At 42.3% G+C, this 23,693-nt stretch overlaps 1 protein-coding gene across 1 annotated transcript in view; it reads left to right on the top strand.

The window, feature by feature from the left end:
* Nucleotides 1–13,179: 13,179 nt before the first annotated feature.
* CRHBP (corticotropin releasing hormone binding protein) overlaps nt 13,180–23,693 on the top strand; it is a 30,677-nt gene continuing 20,163 nt past the window's right edge. The window contains exons 1-3 of the mRNA XM_063456717.1: nt 13,180–13,323; nt 13,723–13,813; nt 15,967–16,124. Of these exons, the coding sequence (XP_063312787.1) occupies nt 13,243–13,323; nt 13,723–13,813; nt 15,967–16,124 (330 nt within the window). The 5' untranslated portion in view covers nt 13,180–13,242. The remainder of the gene's footprint in view (nt 13,324–13,722; nt 13,814–15,966; nt 16,125–23,693) is intronic.

Below are 23,693 nucleotides of genomic sequence, written 5' to 3'. Positions count from 1 at the left end.
ACACACTAACAGACAAACACACACTCACAGACACACACACACACTAACAGACATACAGACACACACTCACACTAACATACACACACTGACACACACTCACACTAACAGACACACACACACACACTAACAGACACACTAAACGACACACTAACAGACACAGACACACACTCACACTAACATACACTCACACTAACAAACAAACCACTAACATACATACACACACATTCACACTAACATACACACACACTAACAGACATACAGACACACACACTAACAGACACACACACTCACTAACATACACACACACTGACACACACTAACATACACACACTTTTTCTTTTAAAAATTCAACCCCCCCAGCCTCCTTACCTTTGGGAATGCTGGGGGGGGGGGTCTCCTTTTCCCTGAGGGTCCAGTGGCTGCTGGTCAGTCAGGCGGGCGGCGATGGCGAGGGAGCACTTCCTCTGAGCTCTCTGCTCAGCTCCCTCGCGCGCCACCTGCAGAGTGATACCGGGAGCCGGAAGATGACGTCATCTTCCGGCTCCCGGTATCACTCTGCAGGCGGCGTGCGAGGGAGCTGAGCAGAGAGCTCAGGGGAAGTGCTCCCTCGCCAGCGCCGCCCGATCAGCAGCCCGCCCGGATTGTCAGTTAGCCGCAAGGCTAACAAGGTATTTGCCTGGGCATTTGGGGGCGGCGTTTTTTGCCGCCCCCTGGAAAATGCCGCCCAAGGCAAATGCCTTGTTTGCCTCGCGGCTAATACGTCCGTGCACACACACACATTCTAAACACACTCATGGATATACATACACAGATATACACTGACAGATGCACACATACAAGAATATTCACTGCTGGACACACACCCTCAGGCACATGCACTTTGTCAGTAAGGTTGTGTGTCAGTGTGTTTGCGTTTCTGTGTTTGTACTGTAAGCTGGTAGTTTAGATCAGCTACTAACAGGTTTCCAACCATAGCCTCAATTTAATATTTTTGAATAAGCAGTTCAAATGGTCGCAATCTGTTAGAAAAACCTTTAAAATTATTTAGCTACAAAAATTTCCTGTAGACTTTAATCTTGATTTGTGTAGAAACACTATTTTAAAAGTTTTTCTAACATATTGTGATTAAGTCTGATGCTAATCCAAACAAATTAAATTGAGGTCTGTATCTTCTTGCAAAGAAGATTTCGACCAGTCAGAGATAAGTCACTCGCTGGTTAAACACACAAACATGCTATGTAAGTTTTCGGCCGTGCTGGTAAACAATGGCTCGTTGTAAGCTATGTTAGCAGTTAGATGATCAGCTGCTGGAATTATGACAATTGTTGGTGGTTACAATATATTACATTTAATATTACATACATCTTCCTTATGTAAAACCAGTCTTATTTTACTGCATTCAAAAAATAAAAGAACACTTGCATGGACGTAGCGGGGAATATGATGCAAATAAGAATTATAGAGCCTACCCCAAATACCCCCACAAATAACAACAGGCACCGAATTTGGATGGAACAGGCCACAGCATTTATTAAAACATAAGACTGTAGGACTCATCCAATATTTATTAAACGTTATCATTTAATTAAAACCAGAGATAAATACATAAATAATCCATAACTTAACAAATAATTATAAACAACTAGTACCCTACAGACTTAGCTTACATAAACGTCCTTGCCAATGAAAGAGACCACGTGCCTATGCACCAACTTGCCCACAGGGTTCTCGCCTCCCCCTTGTCCAAATCAAATTCCCTTTTCCTTTCAATGCTTACCACCAGCCGGCTTCTAGCTCGGTGGGCACATCCAAGTCGGTAACTTAAAAGTTTACCATACAGAGCAGGGGAGGTTGAGACCCAACCTTGTCCATATCCTGACATTCCATGTAGTAGCCCCCAAAACCTATTGCAAGGACACACCCCCCGCTAGCTGTGACATGAACGAACACAAACAGAGAAGAGGGAGGGTGGGAGGGAAGTTGTTTGCTAGCCCGTCTCCCAAGAGGCACTGAGATAAGATGACTGCGCAGTGCCCGGGAAGGCCTCCCAGACGCCCCCGGCTATCTGGGCTCCGCTGGCCATCTTCTTGCGCCCCCAGCCCGATGTCCATTGCCGGGGGATGCGCTGGAGACTTCGGGGGCAGCAGGCCACGTGTCGGGAGGGGAAGACACGCGTGCCTGGTGGTGCCTCGGGCTGAGCTCCGGCTCTGATAACGGGGCCGAGGCGCTGCATCCCGACTCAGGCGAGTAGATGGACGGGAGTTCCGGCCAATGCTCGTGCGGCCTACATGGGAGGCCCCAGCATAGGCCTGGCCACTGGGGGTGACCACACCAGCGGCCAAACCAGGCTGGAGGTGAGCAAATTGCTCACGGAGGTGCCTGTCACCATCCAGGGCAGCTGCAGTTCTGATGGCAGAGAGGATTGATTCCACATCCATCCTCAAGCAGAAAGTATCCAAAGGCCCAGGACAAACAGGAGCAACAGAGTCAGGGTAAGTTGTTTGCTGGCCTGTCTTCCAAGAGACATTGAGGTAAGATGATCCCTACACCACTCCCAAACACATAACCACTCCTGTACACACTTACAACCACAAGCATCCATCCCCACACTCATACATCTGCCCTTGTCCTCTTAGCTGCGCTATGTCCCCAGGGCCTAGATTGAATCTATTTCTATGATATTACTAACTGAACGTCACATACTCCTCTACATGTAATTAAAGGAAACATGGCACCTGCAAGCTTTAGTGTGAATTCCGAATTCAGCTTTGTCATTGCAATCAGTAATCTGGTAAATGATCATCTGTTATCAAGGAAGAATAAAGAATTATTGCTCTTCCTCGCTACCCTGGGCAGGCCATTAATGAAACCAATGGACCTTGAAGGTTTTCTATGCAACATTGACTATGCACTTCATATTACAGCAGAACCATTAATGTCACAGATTACGGGGAGTTGAGAAAATAAATCCATTTCAAACACAAATTTTTTTTTTTTTTTTTAAATATATATATTTTTTTGCTCTAATTAATAACTTCTATTTACAAAACCATGTTTTTATCAAATATTTAAGAATTAAACACACTGACACTATGATAATCAAGTGTTTTATCAGAAACATATATGAACCTGATTTGTCTTTTGAAGTATATTTTTCGCTATTGATTGCTATTATTGTTCTCTTTAAAGGAGTAGTAATATGTGGAATAGCATTTTAACGTATTAATATGAAACTTCAATAAAAATGAAGTTCGGACAAAACAGTTTGAGTTATAAGGTAGCTACACAGAGATCCTATGGGAGGGTACCTTCATTATCATTAGTTGTATCTTGAATGCTTCTGAGAGCATGTGACTCTCACAGCCAATGAGAAGGTGGGATTGCTAGAGTTTTACTGATGAGGTCACTGCAATGCACTGTGCAAGGAATAAAAAAAACAGTCCCAATCACAAGACTCACCTACCTGATCATGCAGGATACTCATCATTTCCTCAGTAGGATTGTTCTTCGCACATACTCTAAACTCAATATCTATGGCAGGGGTAAGCAACCTATGGCACGTGTGCCATGCACGGCACTCAAGGTGTCTTTGCCCGGCACTCAAGGCTGTTAGAGCCAAAAAGGATCTGGCCTATCAGGAGTCCGAGTGAAACTTCAGATATCTGCTAATACAAAAAGGTGGTGAAGGACAATCCTCAATTTATCACTTCCTCCCAGCACTTGTGACTGGGAATCCACACTGTGGTAGAGCAGCCCATAGCTGCTGTTGCAGCTCCTGTCCTTGACCTGTACCTGGCCAGCCTGGTCCCCACTGGAACCTAGGGAAGCCACCCACACTGCTAGATTTACAAAGAAATGCTCAATAACCCTCCCCTCATACAAATAATACGAACAGCCCACACTCAAACATACACACAAACCCCATAAACTCAACACCACCAACAACCCACATACATGCACACAACCCCACATGCAGCCTCTCACATGCAATACCCCAAACAGCCCCACACACACACACACTACTAAACACACTATGTGATATATCCATCCACACACACACAATTCCACAAGCAGCTCCCATATACAGCCCACATTCATAGGGGCACGATACAACAAACTACTCATGAACACATACAATATAATAGCTCATACACGCACAAATACAACGATACAAAGCAACTGCAGTATAAATAACACAATCAGAATACGGCAGCATACACACCTTAATTTAAAAAAAAATAGGACCAGCACGCTACAGGACATCACAATTCTATTTCGGCACAGTGCTGCTGAAAGCTTGCCTACCCCTGATCTATGGTGCCAGAAGCCCCCTGGCACCATAACACTGTAAGCTGTCAAACCATTTACGAATAGTTTGACACGTAGGCTGCTGGTCTGTTTGTCTCCTGCAGTCCTTGTAGCCTGCAATGATATGCTAAAGCAGACGTTCATACCTCCACATTAGCAACATCAATTGTGCTCAACTCTGAATGTTATTTGTTGTCTGAGAGTGTCTTTCAAGGGACAATACACTGTCCAAATACTAAATAAATCACTAGTAGATACGCCCCAATAAAAACATGCATTTATTTAATTATGTATATTTTTTTACTGACGCTATATCTTTAAAAAGCTGCAGATCTCTTGTCTGCAACCTTTGCAACCCCTTCCCTTATAACCCAGACTTTTTGTGCTTGTTTAATCACAGACTTCCCAATGCAGGTTAATGAGAAGTCTTTGGAAGGCAGGTGCTCTGGGCAATTGCTGCCTCTTGAGTTTAGCTCCACTGAGTTAACCGAACCAGGAAGTTTCTGGACCAGCTGCCTGATTGACACACAGGAGGGCATAACCAGGTTAATATATAAAAGTGCCAATTTCTATTAAGATCTGTACTTTTTGTAAAATTAAAAAAAGAGGGCGCACTCTTCACACATAAAGCACATGAGCAGGCGTAAGTGCTTCATATGTTTGGACTGTCCCCTTAAAGTGCTTTATGATCGGGGGGAACAGAAACTCTTTGAGTAATGGAAGAATGTCTTTACAATTAATGTGTCCGTGTTCTGGAACAAAAAAACAAACAAAGGGAGTGATGATGGTTTGCACAGCATATATTTTCAAGACATGGAAGCTCTATATATATTTTTAGAAAAGAGTAATCTTTAAGAAAAATTGCAGTTGTGACGAAAACTTTACTTTCTGAACCAACCGTAAAATTTTAACTTGACTGACTTGTGTATTTTTTTTTTAACTTAGTTGTAGCAAATATGTAACAATTTTTAGTTAGCGATTATATTAGTATTAGTAAATTGTTGTAATTTGATGTAGCCTTTATACATACAATTTATCTTTGCTGAAGAATAATTTCTACATAATGGAACTTTGTAGCCATGATGACTTGTCTTTCTCGCTTGAAGAGATGAGGAATTATTATTATTGTTATTATTGATAAGTGGTAATACCTTGTGCAATGTGTTTTCACTGCTGAATGTAAAACTCATTTTTGGGATAAGTGGCATTATTAGATTCTAATCTCTGTGTGCTGGTGCCTTGGTATCACTTACCACTGCAGGGATGTGTAGGTGTACCCCACAGATGTTGGGATCACATGTATCTGTGGTGTTTGTTTTGTAAGTACAGAACAAACTGTTCCGTGCTAGTTATAATAGCTATAATGGTGGCTGATTCTAACATTTTAATATTTAGAATACAAAACAAATGACTGATTGCTCACTCTAATAGGGAAAACTACAATCGGGAATACAAATAGAACTCCAGTATTTCTCCTGCTTTACCTGAAAGGACCTACGTTTCAGATTTATAACTAGGTTTAAACCACTGCTTTCCTCTTGGGTTTTTTTCTCTGCCTAAAAATATCCGGTGTTGGCTTTTATCAACAGAGCAAACTCTTCCACACCTGATCTGTAGATAGGAGGGAAATGGAAGATAAAAGGGGGTTTGGAGCAAGGAAAGATTTGTGTGTGTGTATGTATGTGAATGTATAGGTATGTTTTTGTGGAGTGTTGGTGTGGATGTGTGCAGAATGCCCATGTTTGAATGCAGATATGTATTCATGTAGAATTACAGCGTGTGAATGCAGTGTTGTATTTATGTAGATTTACAGTGTGTGAATACAGTGGTGTATTTATGTAGATTTACAGTGTGTGAATGCAGTGGTATATTTATGTAGAGTTCCAGTGTGTATAAGCAGATGTGTATTTATGTAGAGTTCCAGTGTGTGAATGCAGTGGTGTATTTATGTAGAGTTCCAGTGTGTATATGCAGATGTGTATTTATGTAGAGTTCCAGTGTGTGAATGCAGTGGTGTGTTAATACTGAGGAATTTCCAGTGTGTGAATGTAGTTGAGGGAGTTCTAGTGTGTGAATGCAGTGGTGTATTTATGCAGAGTTCCAGTGTGTGAATGCAGTGTTGTATTTATGTAGAGTTCCAGTGTGTGAATGCAGTGTTGTATTTATGTAGAGTTCCAGTGTGTGAATGTAGTGGTGTATTAAGACTGAGGAAGTTCCAGTGTGTGAATACAGTGGTGTATTAATACGGAGGAAGTTCCAGTGTGTGAATGCAGTGGTGTATTAATACTGAGGAATTTCCAGTATGTGAATGTAGTGGTGTATTAATACTGAGGTAGTTCTAGTGTGTGAATGCAGTGGTGTATTTATGCAGAGTTCCAGTGTGTGAATGCAGTGTTGTATTTATGTAGAGTTCCAGTGTGCGAATGCAGTGATGTATTAATATTGAGGGAGTTCCAGTGTGTGAATGCAATGTTGTATTTATGTAGAGTTCCAGTGTTTGAATGCAGTGTTGTATTTATGTAGAGTTCCAGTGTGTGAATGCAGTGGTGTATTTATGTAGAGTTCCAGTGTGCGAATGCAGTGATGTATTAATATTGAGGGAGTTCCAGTGTGTGAATGCAGTGTTGTATTTATGTAGAGTTCCAGTGTTTGAATGCAGTGTTGTATTTATGTAGAGTTCCAGTGTGTGAATGCAGTGGTGTATTTATGTAGAGTTCCAGTGTGTGAATGCAGTGGTGTATTTATGTAGAGTTCCAGTGTGTGAATGCAGTGGCGTATTTATGTAGAGTTCCAGTGTGTGAATGCAGTGGCGTATTTATGTAGAGTTCCAGTGTGTGGATGCAGTGGTGTATTTATGTAGAGTTCCAGTGTGTGAATGCAGTGGTGTATTTATGTAGAGTTCCAGTGTGTGAATGCAGTGGTGTATTTATGTAGAGTTCCAGTGTGTGAATGCAGTGGCGTATTTATGTAGAGTTCCAGTGTGTGAATGCAGTGGCGTATTTATGTAGAGTTCCAGTGTGTGGATGCAGTGGTGTATTTATGTAGAGTTCCAGTGTGTGAATGCAGTGGTGTATTTATGTAGAGTTCCAGTGTGTGAATGCAGTGGTGTATTTATGTAGAGTTCCAGTGTGCGAATACAGTGGTGTATTAATATTGAGGGAGTTCCAGTGTGTGAATGCAGTGGTGTATTAATACTGTCTGAGGGAGTTCCAGTATTATTAGTATTGAGGGTTAGCATTTCTTGTCTCTACCAGTGAACGTCTTCACATCTACCCCTCTGTATATCTCTCAATCTCACACAATTTATTTATCTCTCACCACTTCTATCCATCTGTTCATACCTCAAATTTCCCTCACGTGTCTCCATTTGCCCATACACCTGATATCCCCACTTTTCCTACAAGCCTCCCTTGCTTTGTGCCCCCTTTTCTTTCTTGCATCTCTTTATCCATCTGCCTCTTTTTCTCACATGTACCCCTTTACCCACCTTGTGTCTCTCTGTCCTGACCCCATTTTATCACCCTAAGTCTTTCTGTCCATAACTTTCTCTTGTGATCTTCTGCACATTTCACACTTCCTCCCTTCATTTTACCCACACCATCCTTCCCCTCTTGTGCCCTCTTTATATCCCTTTCTCCCACTACTGTTACTACCATCCTCCTCTTCCTCCTACCTTATTACTCGTGGCCAAGAGGCACGGGAGTCGGAGTCCTGGAAGCAAGCATGTGCAGAGTGTGGAGATATCTCACCAGCATTGACAGCATCTAACACTAGTCCTGGCAGAGCTTGTTCGCTATAGAAATATAATGGAATACAGGTGACTCCTCCACCCTGGATTTCTGCCTGGTTCATTCATGACAAGGTATACTTTAAATAAAAAGAACTTGGCAGTGAAGAGGTTAATGGTTAATGATACCTGCTGAGTCTCACCATAGCCCTTCTCAATGTTATTTTTCATGAAATTACAGTGTAGGCCGGAAATAGTGTGGGAACGTCATGATTGCCACCAGTCAATGATCCAGAACTAGTAATTCCCAGTACTTGACGGTACTCAATAGCTGGAATGAATGAATCCTCCTGTTTTATCAATGAAAAACAGTAAATTGCTGATTACAAGTGCCTGCCTCTTGAGAATGTGGCTTCCTGTGGGGCTTGTGATACTGATTACACCAAATGTTTCTGACAAGAAGCTTTCTGCAATGAGTTATATAGAAAAAGACAATATTTGCAGTAACAATGCAGGAGCGCTGATGACGCGGATATTGTGCAAAACAAAATGACGAGGATCTTAGCTGCTGAGCGAAGTTGGCATCAAACTGATTGAATTAACATATAATCGAAGGAAGAAAATAAAAGAATTAAGAAAAAAATACAGTTTAAAAAATATTCAACTCCTCTGCTTTGGAAAAGAATATGGCACCCTGGCTTCCATGTTAACTACTAGGAGTACGATAAGTTATTTGCTGGGGACCAGATTCTATTTTCTTGTGCCTAGAGTTGGAGTTCAAATGGATCCCAGGGACCGCATAATTGTGTGATATTTGGCCATTGGAAATTATAGGGCCCTGCACAACTTCATTATACCTGGCCACCAGAGGTGGCAATAAGACCAGGGGTTTCAGCAAAAGGGTAAATGTGATGGTCCTTCCCACATATATTGCTTGAAGCCTTTCCTGAAAAATAGCAGCCCTAAACTATGCCCCAGGGGTAGGCAACCTCTGGCAATACAGGTGTTGTGGACTACATCTCCTTGATACTTTGCCAGCAGTATGGCTGTGAGAGCATTATGGGAGATGTAGTCCACAACATTTAGAGTGCAAAAGGTTGTCTATCCTCTACCATTGTCAGTTTAACTACGGATAGAATCAATAAATGGAGAGTAGAACAGTATAGAATAAATATTACCAGGCCTTAGAGTGGCTGGGCGTAACTGCTCATGAAAACCCCAACTCCACAATCTCAGTAAATTAGAATATTGTGAAAAGGTGCAATATTCTAGGCTCACAGTGTCCCACTCTAACCAGCTAAGTAAGCCATAACACCTGCAAAGGGTTTCTGAGCCTTTAAATGGTCTCTCAGTCTGGTTCAGTAGGAATCACAATCATGGGGAAGACTGCTGACCTGACAGTTGTGCAGAAAACCATCATTGACACCCTCCATAAGGAGGCAAAGCCTCAAAAGGTAATTGCGAAGGAAGTTGGATGTTCCTAAAGTGCTGTATCAAAGCACATTAATAGAAAATTATGTGAAAGGGAAAAGTGTGGAAGAAAAAGGTGCACAAGCAGCAGGGATGATCGCAGCCTGGAGAGGATTGTCAGGAAAAGGCCATTCAAAAGTGTTGGGGGACTTTCACAAGGAGTGGGCTGAGGCTGGAGTCAGTGCAACAAGAGCCACCACACACAGACGGATTCTGGACATGGGCTTCACTTCAGATGCCGTATTCCTCTTGTCAAGCCGCTCCTGAACAACAGACAACGTCAGAAGCGTCTTACCTTGGCTAAAGAAAAACAGACCTGGTCTGTTGCTCAGTGGTCCAAAGTCCTCTTTTCTGATGAGAGCAACTTTTGCATCTCATTTGGAAATCAAGGACCCAGAGTCTGGAGGAAGAATGGAGAGGCACACACTGCAAGATGCTTGAAGTCCAGTGTGAAGTTTCCACAGTCTGTGTTGATTTGGGGAGTTATGTCATCTGCTGGTGTTGGTCCACTGTGCTTCATTAAGTCCAGGGTCAATGCAGCCGTCTACCAGGAGATATTGGAGCACTTCGTGCTTCCTTCTGCAGACGAGCTTTATGGGGGTTCTGACTTCATTTTCCAGCAGGACTTGGCACCTGCCCACACTGCCAAAAGCACCAAAGCCTGGTTCAATGACAGTGGGATTACTGTGCTTGATTGGCCAGCAAACTCACCTGACCTGAAACCCATAGAGAATCTATGGGGCATTGCCAAGAGAAAGATGAGAGAACAATGCAGAAGAGCTGAAGGCTGCTATTGAAGCATCCCGGTCTTCCATAACACCTCAGCAGTGCCACAGGCTGATAGCTTCCATGCCATGCCGTATTGAGGCAGTAATTGCTGCAAAAGGGGCCCACACCAAGTACTGAGTCCATATGCATGCTTATACTTTTCAGAGGTCCGATATTGTTCTATGTACACTCCTTGTTTTATTGATTGCATGTAATATTCTAATTTACTGAGATTGTGGATTTGGGGTTTTCATGAGCTGTAAGACATAATCATCACACTTATGACAAATCACAGCTTGAACTATCTTGCTTTGCATGTAATGCGTCTATCTCATATATTAGTTTCCCCTTTTACATTGCATTACTGCAATAAATGAACTTTTGCACGATATTCTAATTTTCCAAGTATCAGATTCACCTGTATTTAGCAAGCTTTTACCTGCAAGACTACACAATGATTTCTTTCATTTTCATGTACGTCTTGAAGAACATGTACAAAGATTAAGTTACAAAATATGTGACACAGTGCCAATCTGTAGTGGTTTAAAGCGTATCTATACATTGTGCTAGCTAATGGTGAACAAACGTATAGATACAAAGTGGCTTTTCTTTGTAAACCTGAAGGTACACTTTCATCCATATTTAGTTCAGATCTGAAAATGAAGGTTCCTTACATGGAGGCAGCATGGGCTTTGCATGCTATTTAGATTTGGTAGTAATTTATTCACATAACGTACATGAAAATCCAAGGAGAGGTTTATCCATGATTTTAGCATGAAAAATGCCCAGATTTTGTGTAGGACTGTTACTATGGATTGTACAACATGTGGTCATCATACATCAGAATAGAACACAATGTTATAAGAATTAGGTTCTCTGGAAATTAAGTTGTCAGGAACAAGGCTGCATAGAGTGGCTATAATCGGTAAGTCTTGTTGGGCATAATGTTGTTATGAAATTAGTTCTTTGGAAAATAATCCTCAGAGTTGCATGTTGGAATTCCACTAGTTTGCTAATTTTTTTGGAATTCAGAAAAGTCTTATGATTCCATTTGTGCTCTTTGCGAGTAATCTTTGTCTTTTGCTCGAGAAATACAAGTAAAGTGTGAGTAAGAAATTGCAGCCTCATTTTACGGGGATATTGTGCCACACGGAAGAACCAACTAAATAAAGTAAATATCATTTTGAGAGGTAGAAAGTGCAAACTTAACCTTGCAATCAGTTCTAAACAACTGGCAAATTACCAAACTCCACAACACCGGAAGATGTGGTTGCTTTAAATGAGTGAATGATTAGATGCATGGCAGCCTTCATCCTTTTTACTTTAGCTATATGAATGGGTGGACTCTGTAACATGGCATCAAGACCCACATGGAAACGTTCATTAATTCATAAAATTCACTTAAAGGGACACTCCACACCCCTAAGCAACTTTAGCTTGCTGAAAAGCTTTATGTGTGAAGAGTGTGCCCTCTTTTTTCGTTTTGCAAAAAGTGCAGCTTTTAATAGAAGTACCATTACCTGGTGTCTGCTTGAAAGCCAAGGGGGTGTAACCAGGTTAATTCATAAAGTGTCAATTTCTATTGAAATCTACACTTGTTGCAAAATGAAAAAAGAGGGCACACCTGTAAGTCTGGTGCTTTGGGACATTGCTGCCTCTTGATCTGACCTTAAAAAGACTTCTCATTGAACTGTGTTGGGAAGTCTGTGATTGGACAGCCACAGAAAGTCTGGGCGGTGTTAGAAGGGGAGGGCTTGCAAAGGCAGCAAAGAAGAGGTCTCCAGGTTTGCAAGCTGATTTTAGATATATTCCCAATGAAAAAATAGATAATTAAATGCATGCAAATTTTAATTTGGAGTATATCTACTAAACAGTGATGTTTATTTTGTAGTTGGGCAGTGGAGTGTCCCTTTAAAGTTAAAGAATATATTCCAATCTGCTTCAGAGCAGTAATTTCAGGACTTGTATACATCAAATGTTATAGTTATCTGAAGCCTGCAGGTACCCACTGTATCAAATACATGCACCATCAGTGAGCTGTGATTTTGCACGTTGGACACAGGAAATGGACACAAGTATGATTGTCGCTGATCATATTTCTACATTTGACCTATATCTGTGCTAATGACATAGAAAGTGGACTAGCACAATGTATAGCTAAAATGTATTATCTAAAAATCAACGCAGTGACTTTGATTTAATTCCTCTGTAAACGCAGTAATGAGGAGAACGGTCGAAAATGGATCCAAAAGTAACTGCAACAGTTAAGTCAGAACAACCAAACTACAAAACATTCAACAACTCAGCCAGCTTCCAATTTTGGCAAAAAAATTGCAATTCTTTGTGCCAATTTTCTCTAGTTACTTTTGAGTAAAAACCAAACTGACGCTTATTCACAACATTTGCAAAATGCAGATTAAATATTCTTTCCAATTTTGTTTCTTTGCTTTTTTCCGTTGGGGGTATTGGAGCAGAAGAAGAATTTGATACGTTATATTACTGACCGTTCCAAATCTTAAAATTTTCCTGTGCTCTCTTACTACTGAGATCAATAATGTTATCTTCGTCCAATAAAATATATTCTATTCTATGCAATATACTCTCATCGAGTTGTCAATGAGTTGTGTGTTTATACACAGAAATAAAATGGAGAATTAATGTCTAGAAGTGTCATGACATTTCAATGACACCAGTCTCCTGGTGAAACAGAGAGGCTGAAGGATCCCAATTAAATTATTGACTTGGGTAGGATTTGGTGTCCTTGTCAGATCCACGTATTTTGTATCAGACAGGGTAACCCATGGTTACGACATCCCCATCAATGAAAGGACCAAATGCCTTACTCGTCAGTATTCTATATAAAAGGGTCTGTCAGAGGAAACCCCTCAGGCTCCTCCTGTACTAACACAAGCTGGGAAGAAGTAAGACGTACAGTTTGAGCAGGAGAGGGAGAGGACTGTATCTGCAGCATGGCTTGTGTATCCAGATTTCAATGGCATCTTTTACTGACACTCCTATGGGGGTTAAAGGGAGAAAGCAGGTACATACAGGTGAGCTCTTGTCTCTTAACTCTACAGCTGGTTAAACAGGATGCTGCTCAGCTATATGTACTGGAAAAGACTTTATACAAACTTTGGACTACATTCTTAACCAGAATTAGGGAGTAAAGCTGGGCATAGAATTCTGGTTATTTGGGAAGCAAACTCCACGAATAATGCATAGCAGACATCTGGAAGATTTGGACAGCTGGTTCTTCTTTTTATTTTTTGGGGAAAATGGGAAAGGGCGGGTTATTTGGTTTACAGTGTACAGCAACCCTCTATGAATGATAAGCTATTCAATAACTAGGGGGGTTAAGCAGACCCTTTGCTGCAATGGAAGGATTAATAAATAATAATAAATTGCCATTATTTCTCATCTAACCAGTGTCATTTTTTTTTTTTTTGCAGGTAAAGAACTCACCAGCAGATGCAATGTTTCTGCTTAACTCTGATGTCAAAAGGGAACTGTCTGAAGAGCAAATGTATCGGAGATCCCTCAGTAAGTGTTACAATACAGAACGCACACAGCTTTATTCAGTAAATTACTAAATTCAGTAGATCTGAAAAAAAAAAAACAGAATGGCAAATTTAGGCAAAAACTGACCTGGAAAAATAAAATCCCACACTCCGGTATAGGTTCACCCTGGCCATTATAGCCTCAATTCTGAAATTCAGAACTATGTGACTGCTGGAAGTTGAGTTTTTGAGTTCTGATAGGGAGAACGACAATTCACACATAATTGATTATCATTGTAATATAGACATAATGCATTTACTATTAATTAATGCTAATATACCATGTCATTTATTTCATTGCACAGTTACAAGTTTTTAACTTAAAATAGAATACTAGAAAAAAACATTTTAATCAATATTTTTTTTATTTTGTTAAATATTGTGCTATGATCAGAAATGGGGAGACTGATTTTGCTGGTACAGCTGTATGTTGTACAGTGCGTAAAATGAATTTAAAGTGCAGTCACTGATGCTTATTACCATAAGTCTATGTCAGACACCGATAGCTGTCAGTGCAAGGGACCACCTAAAATATACCCCGTAAGAAGAATTATTAGAGCAAATTACAAAATTCTGTTTTTGAATGAAATCCAGTTCTAATCAAGAAATGTCAAGTGGTCCTTCCTGCATATTGAAAATGTTAATAAAGATTTTAGAAAAAGAGAAATTGTATTACAATTTATATGGTATATATGATATATGGTATTTTAATGAGATGCTTAATTTCCCCCATAAATAGTCATTGTTGTAGGACTTTTTTTCACTTTTATTTTTCAGGATTTAATTCACCATACATATAGAGTTCAAATGAAATACCTGGATGAGTTTGCATGAATGCTGGATGTTATAAATAGCTGTCCACGAGAACTCGTTCACTGAAGTGTTTATTATTACAGTCATTACAGTAGTTAGCTGGAGTGGCTAAACTACATTTATATGCTATGCCTAAACACTGCATTTCACCTGATACAGCCTAGAGCAGGCATAGGCAACCTCCAGCACTTCAGATGTTTTGGACTACACCTCCCATGATGCTTTGCCAGCATTATGGGTGTAAGAGCATTATAGGGGATGTAGTCCACAACATCTGGAGTGCCAAAGGTTGCCTACCCCTGGCCTAGAGCGATGTATTTTTATATGAGTATTTAGATTTTAAAAATGTTAAAAATGGTTTCTCCACCCCTCCCTCACCAACTATACTTCCACCCTCCCCCAAAATACTGCTTACTGGCCTACTGGAAACCGAACTGAACCCCACTACCATCATTATTAATTGTATTTTAATTTTTAATTGCATTGTATGTATATATATATATATATAGTAACTATGTAGAATTGTAACCATGTTTGTGTGCCTTTTAACTCTATGTAAGTGTGTGTAAATGTATGCAAGTGCTTACCTATGTGTGTGAACTGTAACGATTATCATTATATATCGTTTTATAGTCATATCTTAATATTAAAATGTATAGTCTTACCTATAATCTTACCGTCATATAAAAATATAATTATATAAATAGTCATATCTTAATATTAAAATGTATAGTCTTACCTTAATATAAAATATATAATTATATAAATATAGTCACAATTTAATACAAAAATCATAAAACAGCCAGATATAAGGAAAAATAGTTCCATTGTGATGTTCAAAATGGATAATAACAAAAATAGAAATAGGGTCGCACTCAGTCACAACAGTTACACACAGGGTGCTACTGAGCATGGGTCAGCAAAATGGATAATAAATCACTGGAATCAAGAATTAGAGGTAATTTGAAAATAACGTTTTTGATACAAAGACAGTTGATTAAGCAACGTGTCGGGATTTTCTCTTTCGCTGTTTATTAGTTGAGTCTGCCCACGCTTTCTGAAATGCCAATGGAAATGTATAATTTTATACCAGGACCATGCCACTGGCTGTGATTATGATTTATTTCTAAAAACTGCAATATTGATCTGTGTTGCCAACTTTCCTATCCATAAATAATTCATTCCTTTTCGGTTTGGTTTCTGCGGTTTCATAAATGAAGATAAAGCAATCGTTCTATCTCATTTCGATTAATATTGTCCAAACAATGCAGGCAGGCCCTGTGTATTACGATAACCCTCCTCGTGTCTTCTCCTCTCTTTTAGGGTGCATTGACATGCTCAGTATAGACGGACAGTTCACATTTAAAGCAGATCGGCCTCAGCTCCATTGTGCCCTATTTATTATCGGAGACCCAGAGGAGTTTGTTACCATTGAATATAACTTTGTGAATATTGACTGCCTAGGAGGAGACATCCTTAAGGTAAGATGACCTGCTCTTGAAATTGCTATTAATGGTGATATCAAAACATAATTAATGAATAGGGCTCAGCGGATGCTGCGTACAAGGTGTTATTGCGATGTTATTCAATGTACATATATCGCCCTGTATGTTTACATAGTTCACCCATTGGTGTCATCGGGAATGGGCAATAGTAACTTTTGTCCTGAGGGTGTAAATGATTGCCTCTTTTAAAAAACAAAACTAACAGATCTATGTGTGGATGGTTCTACTCACCCGCCCATGCAGTGTATGAGTTGGAAAGATGGAGGCTGTGATGTCATGGTGCGACATCATATATCCATGTTACCTCCTTCAGTATGATCTTCGCAGTGTGATCGAGCATTCGGAGATCTGTTTTGCTTCCTGAGATTTCAATGATACCATATCTCAGCTCATGCGCCGGCCACTCCCAAACACCTATATATCATAAATACTCGTCATAGTCTGCCAGTCTGGTTGGCCCTCAATACTGAATTCTACTGGGGAATATTCCACTGAGCATGACCAGGCCAGGAAACCATTGGCATTACACCCTCCAGCCAAAGAACAAGCCCGTCAAGTGCTGTGCTAGCCAAGGCCTTGCACAATTCCTGCTTGCTGCCTCACTCCTGAATGCAATGCTTCCAAATATACCTCCAGTTTATTTTAATCCGAAGAAGAATGGTATTATGAGGCTGCATACCATAACCCTTGAATGCTAGTGGTCCAAGAGTAGCCTCCCCCCCCACCCCTTGCTAACTGTACCTGTTTAGTTTTTAAAAAAAAAAATCGCACTGTGATACAGTAATGAAGTGTCTCATCCCTTGTTGTCTGTAGCATTCTGATTACAGTTTGGCATTGGCAGCAACTCTGGTTTAGCACATTTCCATGGCTGTGTGTAGTGTGTCTGGTGCTATAGAAAACATGGTAGGTTGCCTGGGGTGTAATTTCCTTTAGGGGGAGTAAAACATTAAAGACGACAGGAAATCTAGAGCAGCATATGTGAATATGGACACTGGATCTATAATGGCAGATCATTCTGGTACAAGCCAATAGACTGGATGACTTTTAGAATTCTGGAACAGAACAATGAATGTTCTATTTGTCAAAACAAATTAGGTGAGCGGTGTACGTCAGCAGCCAACAACTGACACACACATCCTGTTACTTACAAACTGACCATAAATGGCCCATTCTAAGCCTATGCTCCCACCACCGAGAGAGATAGAACTCACTGAATTCTCTCTCTGAAAATGAACTTTAATTTTGCTCAAACTGAGTCACCATTGGATCTCCCAGTGTCCATGTTGTCCCCGTGACTGGCACTTGGTATGACCCAAGGATGTTTCAGTTCAACGCAAACACTTGATATGCCCCTTTTACAGGTCTAGGTTTCAAAAATATTTCAGCACAGACAAAGAAAACACAGATCTCTCACAGTGCTATGGAATATAGGTGCAATTTCAAGTATAGCTATCATAAATATTGTGAATATTCTAAAATGCTCTTTTATACAGGATATACTTTTTCATAGTTTTTTCTATAATACTTCATGGATCTAAATGTCTTTCCTGCGGCTCGTTCCATCCTGTTAGATGTTATGATGAGTCCTAGCAGTTGGTGGCCGCCTGAGGGTGCCACAGTGTATCTGAAAATGTATGTGCCTAAAGGTAATTGCCCCAAGGGGGTTATTTAAAGGGAATCTCTCATCAAAATTTGATGGAATCATGTTTATGTTTAAGCATAGCCTTCAGTCCTGTATTGTTATTTTCTCTTTTATGTAAGCAGTTAATTATTGGAGGAAACTTTAATGTCCAGGAACTCTTTCAAGAATTAAATATCAAACACCCAAGATCTCCAATGGTCAATGTCTCCTAAGATCCCCCATGTTTTACTCTGTGCCTACATCGTTATATTGGTTTTAAATGTAGATGGTAAAATATTATACATAATGTTTACATTTAAAAACATTTTTTATCAAACCATATCTTTGTTGTCTGTGCATAACATCATCAATGTATTTTATTTTAATATAATCCGTATGTTATTATAACATTACTTTTTTTCTTAATTCATAAGTATTGACATTTTTTAAGAAGTAATTTGCCTAACTTTCCCACTCCCTGGAGCAGGATTAAGAATGCCAAGATTCCTACACAGGATGCCAGATTGAGGCCCCCTCCTAGAGCCCTGGGCTCTGTTCTGTGAATGGTGTGTGTGCTGGCTGAGTGTTGTGTGTGAAGGAGGCTGAGTGTGCCTGTGTGTGCTGGCTGAGTGTTGTGTGTGGATGAGGATGAGTGTGCCTGTGTGTGCTGGCTGAGTGTTGTGTGTGGAGGAGGTTGAGTGTGCCTGTGTGTGCTGGCTGAGTGTTGTGTGTGGAGGAGGCTGAGTGTGCCTGTGTATGCTGGTTGAATATTATGTGTGGAGGAGATTGAGTGTGCCTGTGTTTGCTGGCTGAGTGTTGTGTGTGAAGGAGGCCGAGTGTGCCTGTGTATGCTGGCTGAGTATTGTGTGTGAAGGAGGCCGAGTGTGCCTGTGTATGCTGGCTGAGTATTGTGTGTGAAGGAGGCTGAGTGTGCCTGTGTGTGCTGGCTGAGTGTTGTGTGTGGAGGAGGTTGAGCTTGCCTGTGTGTGCTGGCTGAGTGTTGTGTGTGGAAGAGGCTGAGTGTGCCTGTGTATGCTGGTTGAATATTATGTGTGGAGGAGGCTGAGTGTGCCTGTGTATGCTGGCTGAGTGTTGTGTGTGAAGGAGGCCGAGTGTGCCTGTGTATGCTGGCTGAGTATTGTGTGTGAAGGAGGCCGAGTGTGCCTGTGTATGCTGGCTGAGTATTGTGTGTGAAGGAGGCTGAGTGTGCCTGTGTGTGCTGCCTGAGTGTTGTGTGTGAAGGAGGCTGACTGTGCCTGTGTATGCTGGCTGAGTGGTGTGTGTGTGTGTGTGTGTGAAGGAGGCTGAGTGTGCCTGTGTGTGCTGGCTGAGTGTTGTGTGTGGAGGAGGTTGAGCTTGCCTGTGTGTGCTGGCTGAGTGTTGTGTGTGGAAGAGGCTGAGTGTGCCTGTGTATGCTGGCTGAGTGTTGCGTGTGAAGAAGTCCGAGTGTGCCTGTGTATGCTGGCTGAGTATTGTGTGTGAAGGAGGCTGAGTGTGCCTGTGTGTGCTGCCTGAGTGTTGTGTGTGAAGGAGGCTGAGTGTGCCTGTGTGTGCTGCCTGAGTGTTGTGTGTGAAGGAGGCTGACTGTGCCTGTGTATGCTGGCTGAGTGGTGTGTGTGTGTGTGAGAAGGAGGCTGAGTGTGCCTGTGTGTGCTGGCTGAGTGTTGTGTGTGGAGGAGGCTGACTGTGCCTGTGTATGCTGGCTGAATATTATGTGTGGAGGAGGCTGAGTGTGCCTGTGTTTGCTGGCTGAGTATTGTGTATGAAGAGGCTGAGTGTTGTGTGTGAAGGAGGCTGAGTGTGCCTGTGCGTGCTGGCTGAGTGTTGTGTGTGAAGGAGGCTGTGTGTGCCTGTGTATGCTGGCTGAATATTATGTGTGAAGGAGGCTGGGTATGCCTTTGTATGCTGGCTGAGTATTGTGTGTGAAGGAGGCTGAGGGTGCCTCTGTATGCTGGCTGAATATTATGTGTGAAGGAGGCTGAGTGTGCCTGTGTATGCTGGCTTAGTATTGTGTGTGAAGGAGGCTGTGTGTGCCTGTGTGTGCTGGCTGAGTGTTGTGTGTGTGTGTGTGAAGGAGGCTGTGTGCCTGTGTATGCTGGCTGAGTGTTGTGTGAGTGGTGTCTGAGTGTTTTGGGGAAGGAGATTGAGTGTTTGCAGGTGAGTTTTGGTTTCTTCCTGTCTCTCTATCAGCCCCAATTTTTCTTTATCTCACCTCTTACTTGTGTATCTGTCTTATTATCAGCCCCCACTTGTTTTTCTTCCACAGCATCACTTGTCTCTCTCTTTATCAGTCCATGTGTCTCCTTTTATCAGCCCCCACGTTTCTCTCCCCGTCTTCTGACTTGTTCTCCTCTCCCACATGCTAGTCTATCATTGCCAGACAGGACGTAGCTGCTGCCCCCACCCCACCAATTTCAAAAGCCGAATTGGAAAAATTCTCAGGTGTTTTCCCAGGTGGGATGGAATTTTTAAATTGTTTCTGTTCTGGGCCAACATTTTAAGATTTAAGGTTTGTGGTAGATATACAGTATCTCACAAAAGTGAGTACACCCCTCACATCTGAAGAAATGACACTCTGCTACAATGTAAAGTAGTAAGTGCACAGCCTGTATAACAGTGTAAATTTGTTGTCCCCTCAAAATAACTCAACACACAGCCATTAATGTCTAAACCGTTGGCAACAAAAGTGAGTACACCCCTAAGTGGAAATGTCCAAATTTGGCCCAAAGTGTCAATATTTTGTGTGGCCACCATTATTTTCCAGCACTGCCTTAACCCTCATTGGCATGGAATTCCCGAGAGCTTCACAGGTTGCCACTGGAGTCCACTTCCACTCCTCCATGACGACACCACGGAGCTGGTGGATGTTAGAGACCTTGCACTCCCCCACCTTCCGTTTGAGGATGCCCACAGATGCTCAATAGGGTTTAGGAGACATGCTTGGCCAGTCCATCACCTTTACCTCCAGCTTCTTTAGCAAGGCAGTGGTCGTCATGGAGGTGTGTTTGGGTAGCATCTGTTTACTGACAGTGAAACCTACTGCCTCGTCCATTGGGGCACTTAAAGCAGTTTTTATGTGGGAAAAAATGATTTGCAGTAGTTTAGATACACTAATATTCTTTTTCAGGAGAAGAGGATAAAAAGCCAAAAAATATGGGAAAAATTAGCATCTTTTTAATTCTGCAATGGGTTTCAGTTCTGTATGGCCCATCATTGGTAGATGTTTGATAAAGTTTTCTTTACAGCATCTGGGTATGTAATAAAATTGGGTCTGGTTTGAAATCTGTCCTGTTTCAGTGTGTTTTACACATGCCTACTGTCCATTAAGAAGTTAGTTTTCATTGAGTCGCCATTCGGAGAACAGAGTCAGTTACCCATGAGTGGAGGCATGTTATGGGCTTCTCTATTCAGGGGCCGTCATTGGCTGTTAGCACCAGGGGGTGGAGTTACAGTGCCCACACGAGAGAGTACAGAAACCATCTTGGAAGTAACAGCCCCAGTGACTGCCTAAAGGCTAATTAAGCAAGGGGATTTACTCAAAATTATAATTAATATATATAATATAAAGCCAGGGAAGCCCAGGGATGACAAGGAGAGTGGGGCATTTCTGACACAGAGCACTGTGCTGCCTGTCGCTAATTTAATAATCCACCATCTTCTTTAAGCTCTCGGTCACTCTACAGCTGAGACCTGAGACACTCATGACAGGTGCATAGACGTCATATGGGTAGGCAGAATCTGAACAAACCCCCCACATACCTAACCCAATAAAACACAGACACTATATGGGTTATATGGGTCAAAATTGTCCACAGCTTTTATTAAATAGTAATAGGCATGTGCATGGGAAAAAAATTCGGTTCGGTTCGGCATTCCGAAATTCGGGATTTTTACAATTCGGGACTTCGGCACTTCGGCAACTTCGGAACTTTGGCACTTCAGCACTTCGACACTTCGGAAATTTGGCAACTTCGGCACTTCGGCACTTCGGAACTTCGGCACTTCGGCATTTCGAAATTTCGGGACTTCGGCACCTATTAACCATTTACAAAACCATCCTAAAGGAGAGCATATTTCCTATTTTCAGCTCCCTATCCCGCCACAAGCCCTATTTCCTATTTTCAGCTCCCTATCCCCCTTGATCCCCTAAGCCATCTGAGCTCCGCCACCCTGAAGAAACAGTGCTTTCTGCAGCCCTTCATGACAACACAGGGTCAGAAGGTTCCACCCCACTTCGGAGAGGTGAACTCCATACGAGTGATAGTAACTGGGAAATTCCCCTTCCAGGTCCCCATGCCTCACTATCACACCCCCCACTTTCCTGTCAAAACTAGCCGTCAAGCTATTCACCTTCCCCCAGCAGTGATCGATTGCTAATGGGTCACGGGCGTGCCTCCCCTGCTGCCGGTGAACTCCAACGGTGATCTCCAACCACTCCACCAGTACCCCAGGGAGCAGGCCCCTCAACCCATTAATATCCTACTACATCCATTTTACGAGCTGACGCTGACGGCCCAGAAAAAGACGAGTGACCGACGATCCATGCAAATTTTCCCCATCACTTACCCGAGGGCTCACCGCCAACCGCAGCGCACCCGCTCCAAGCCTGGCCCTCTCCTGCACGGGGGCCACGCTGCTGGACCTCTGGGCAGGCGCCTGCTGCATTAGATCCTCCGAGGCACCGTCGGCGCACCGGGATGTGGAGCCTCGACCATGCTGCACCCCCGCCTGCGTACCCCCTCGCGTCCGGCTCCGGCCACCTCGTGATCCTCCCTTCACGTGCACCCAAGCCCCAGCCCTGGCCTGTGCCAGCCACCTCCAGCCGCCGCCGTCTTGAGCCGCTGCCACGGCCAGCATAGAATTGAGCTGGGCCCGCATCCAATCGGCCCCCTGATCTCTCGCCGCCATCCTGATCCCCAGCATCCACTCCACCTCGTCCATCCTGCAGCAAAATACAAAAGAGAGACACCTACCAGGCCCAATAAGTGAACACGCCAGGTAGGCAAGTTAAAAGTGAATTTCCTAAGATGGCTGCCTATATATATAGCCCAGTCCCATACCCTCTAAACCATCAATCCCTACATAGCTTCCTCCTAATGCCCGCCTACTAGCTCTGTCAAGGCCCCTTTCCACTAAGCTGTGCTTTTGCTACATAGGGCAACATGCTGTGGCTAGTTGAAAAGTTGTGAAGCTTAAAACTGCAGGAGTTGTGACTCTGAGGACTGATCTGATTTAAATATGTCTTAACCTGTAATGCTTGTTGATTCTGTTAACCATGTCAGCTACTTCTTAGCTCCATATTACCACTTCAGATTAATTATATTCCCAGCTGCAAAGGTAAATAAGGAGTCTATCAGTAACCTGCTGCTTTAACCATGTGTGTACTGTGTGCTGAGTGCTAATAGTGAGTCAGGAGTAGCTGACATGGTTGGAGTCTATTAGTATCTTGATGCTTTAGCCATGTGTACACTGTGTGCTGAGAGCTAATGGGTTAACTGACATGCTTCCTAACAGCAGCAATATTTAATCGAAAGCTAGAGTTATCATAGCAGGAGCACTACTGAAGATGAGATCACAAGAGGGAGAGCTAAGTGAGGGCATTATACCTGTAATGGGCGGTATCTCTGTATTGCAGCTCTGTGTAATCCATCACAGTGATCCTGGCTGTGTGAGGTAGTTATGGTATCTTATTGTGCCCAGCTCTCTGTGTTACCTCTCTGTATTTTACTCAGCTTTACCTGTTGTATGGGTATATCTATAGTGTACCCAGCTCTGTGTATTGTATTGGTAGGTATTGTACCCAGCTCTCTGTAATCCAGTATATTGATCCTGGCTGTTTGGGATAGTTATAAATATCTCCTTATTGTGCCCAGCTCTCTGTATTGTATAGGTATCTTTGTATTGTGCCCAGCTCTGTGCATTTT

This window comes from Pelobates fuscus, chromosome 5 (genome assembly GCF_036172605.1).
Source record: "Pelobates fuscus isolate aPelFus1 chromosome 5, aPelFus1.pri, whole genome shotgun sequence".
NCBI lineage: Eukaryota > Metazoa > Chordata > Amphibia > Anura > Pelobatidae > Pelobates > Pelobates fuscus.
Note: the sequence above shows the minus strand (reverse complement) of the source record. Positions and strands in the feature narration are given on the sequence as shown.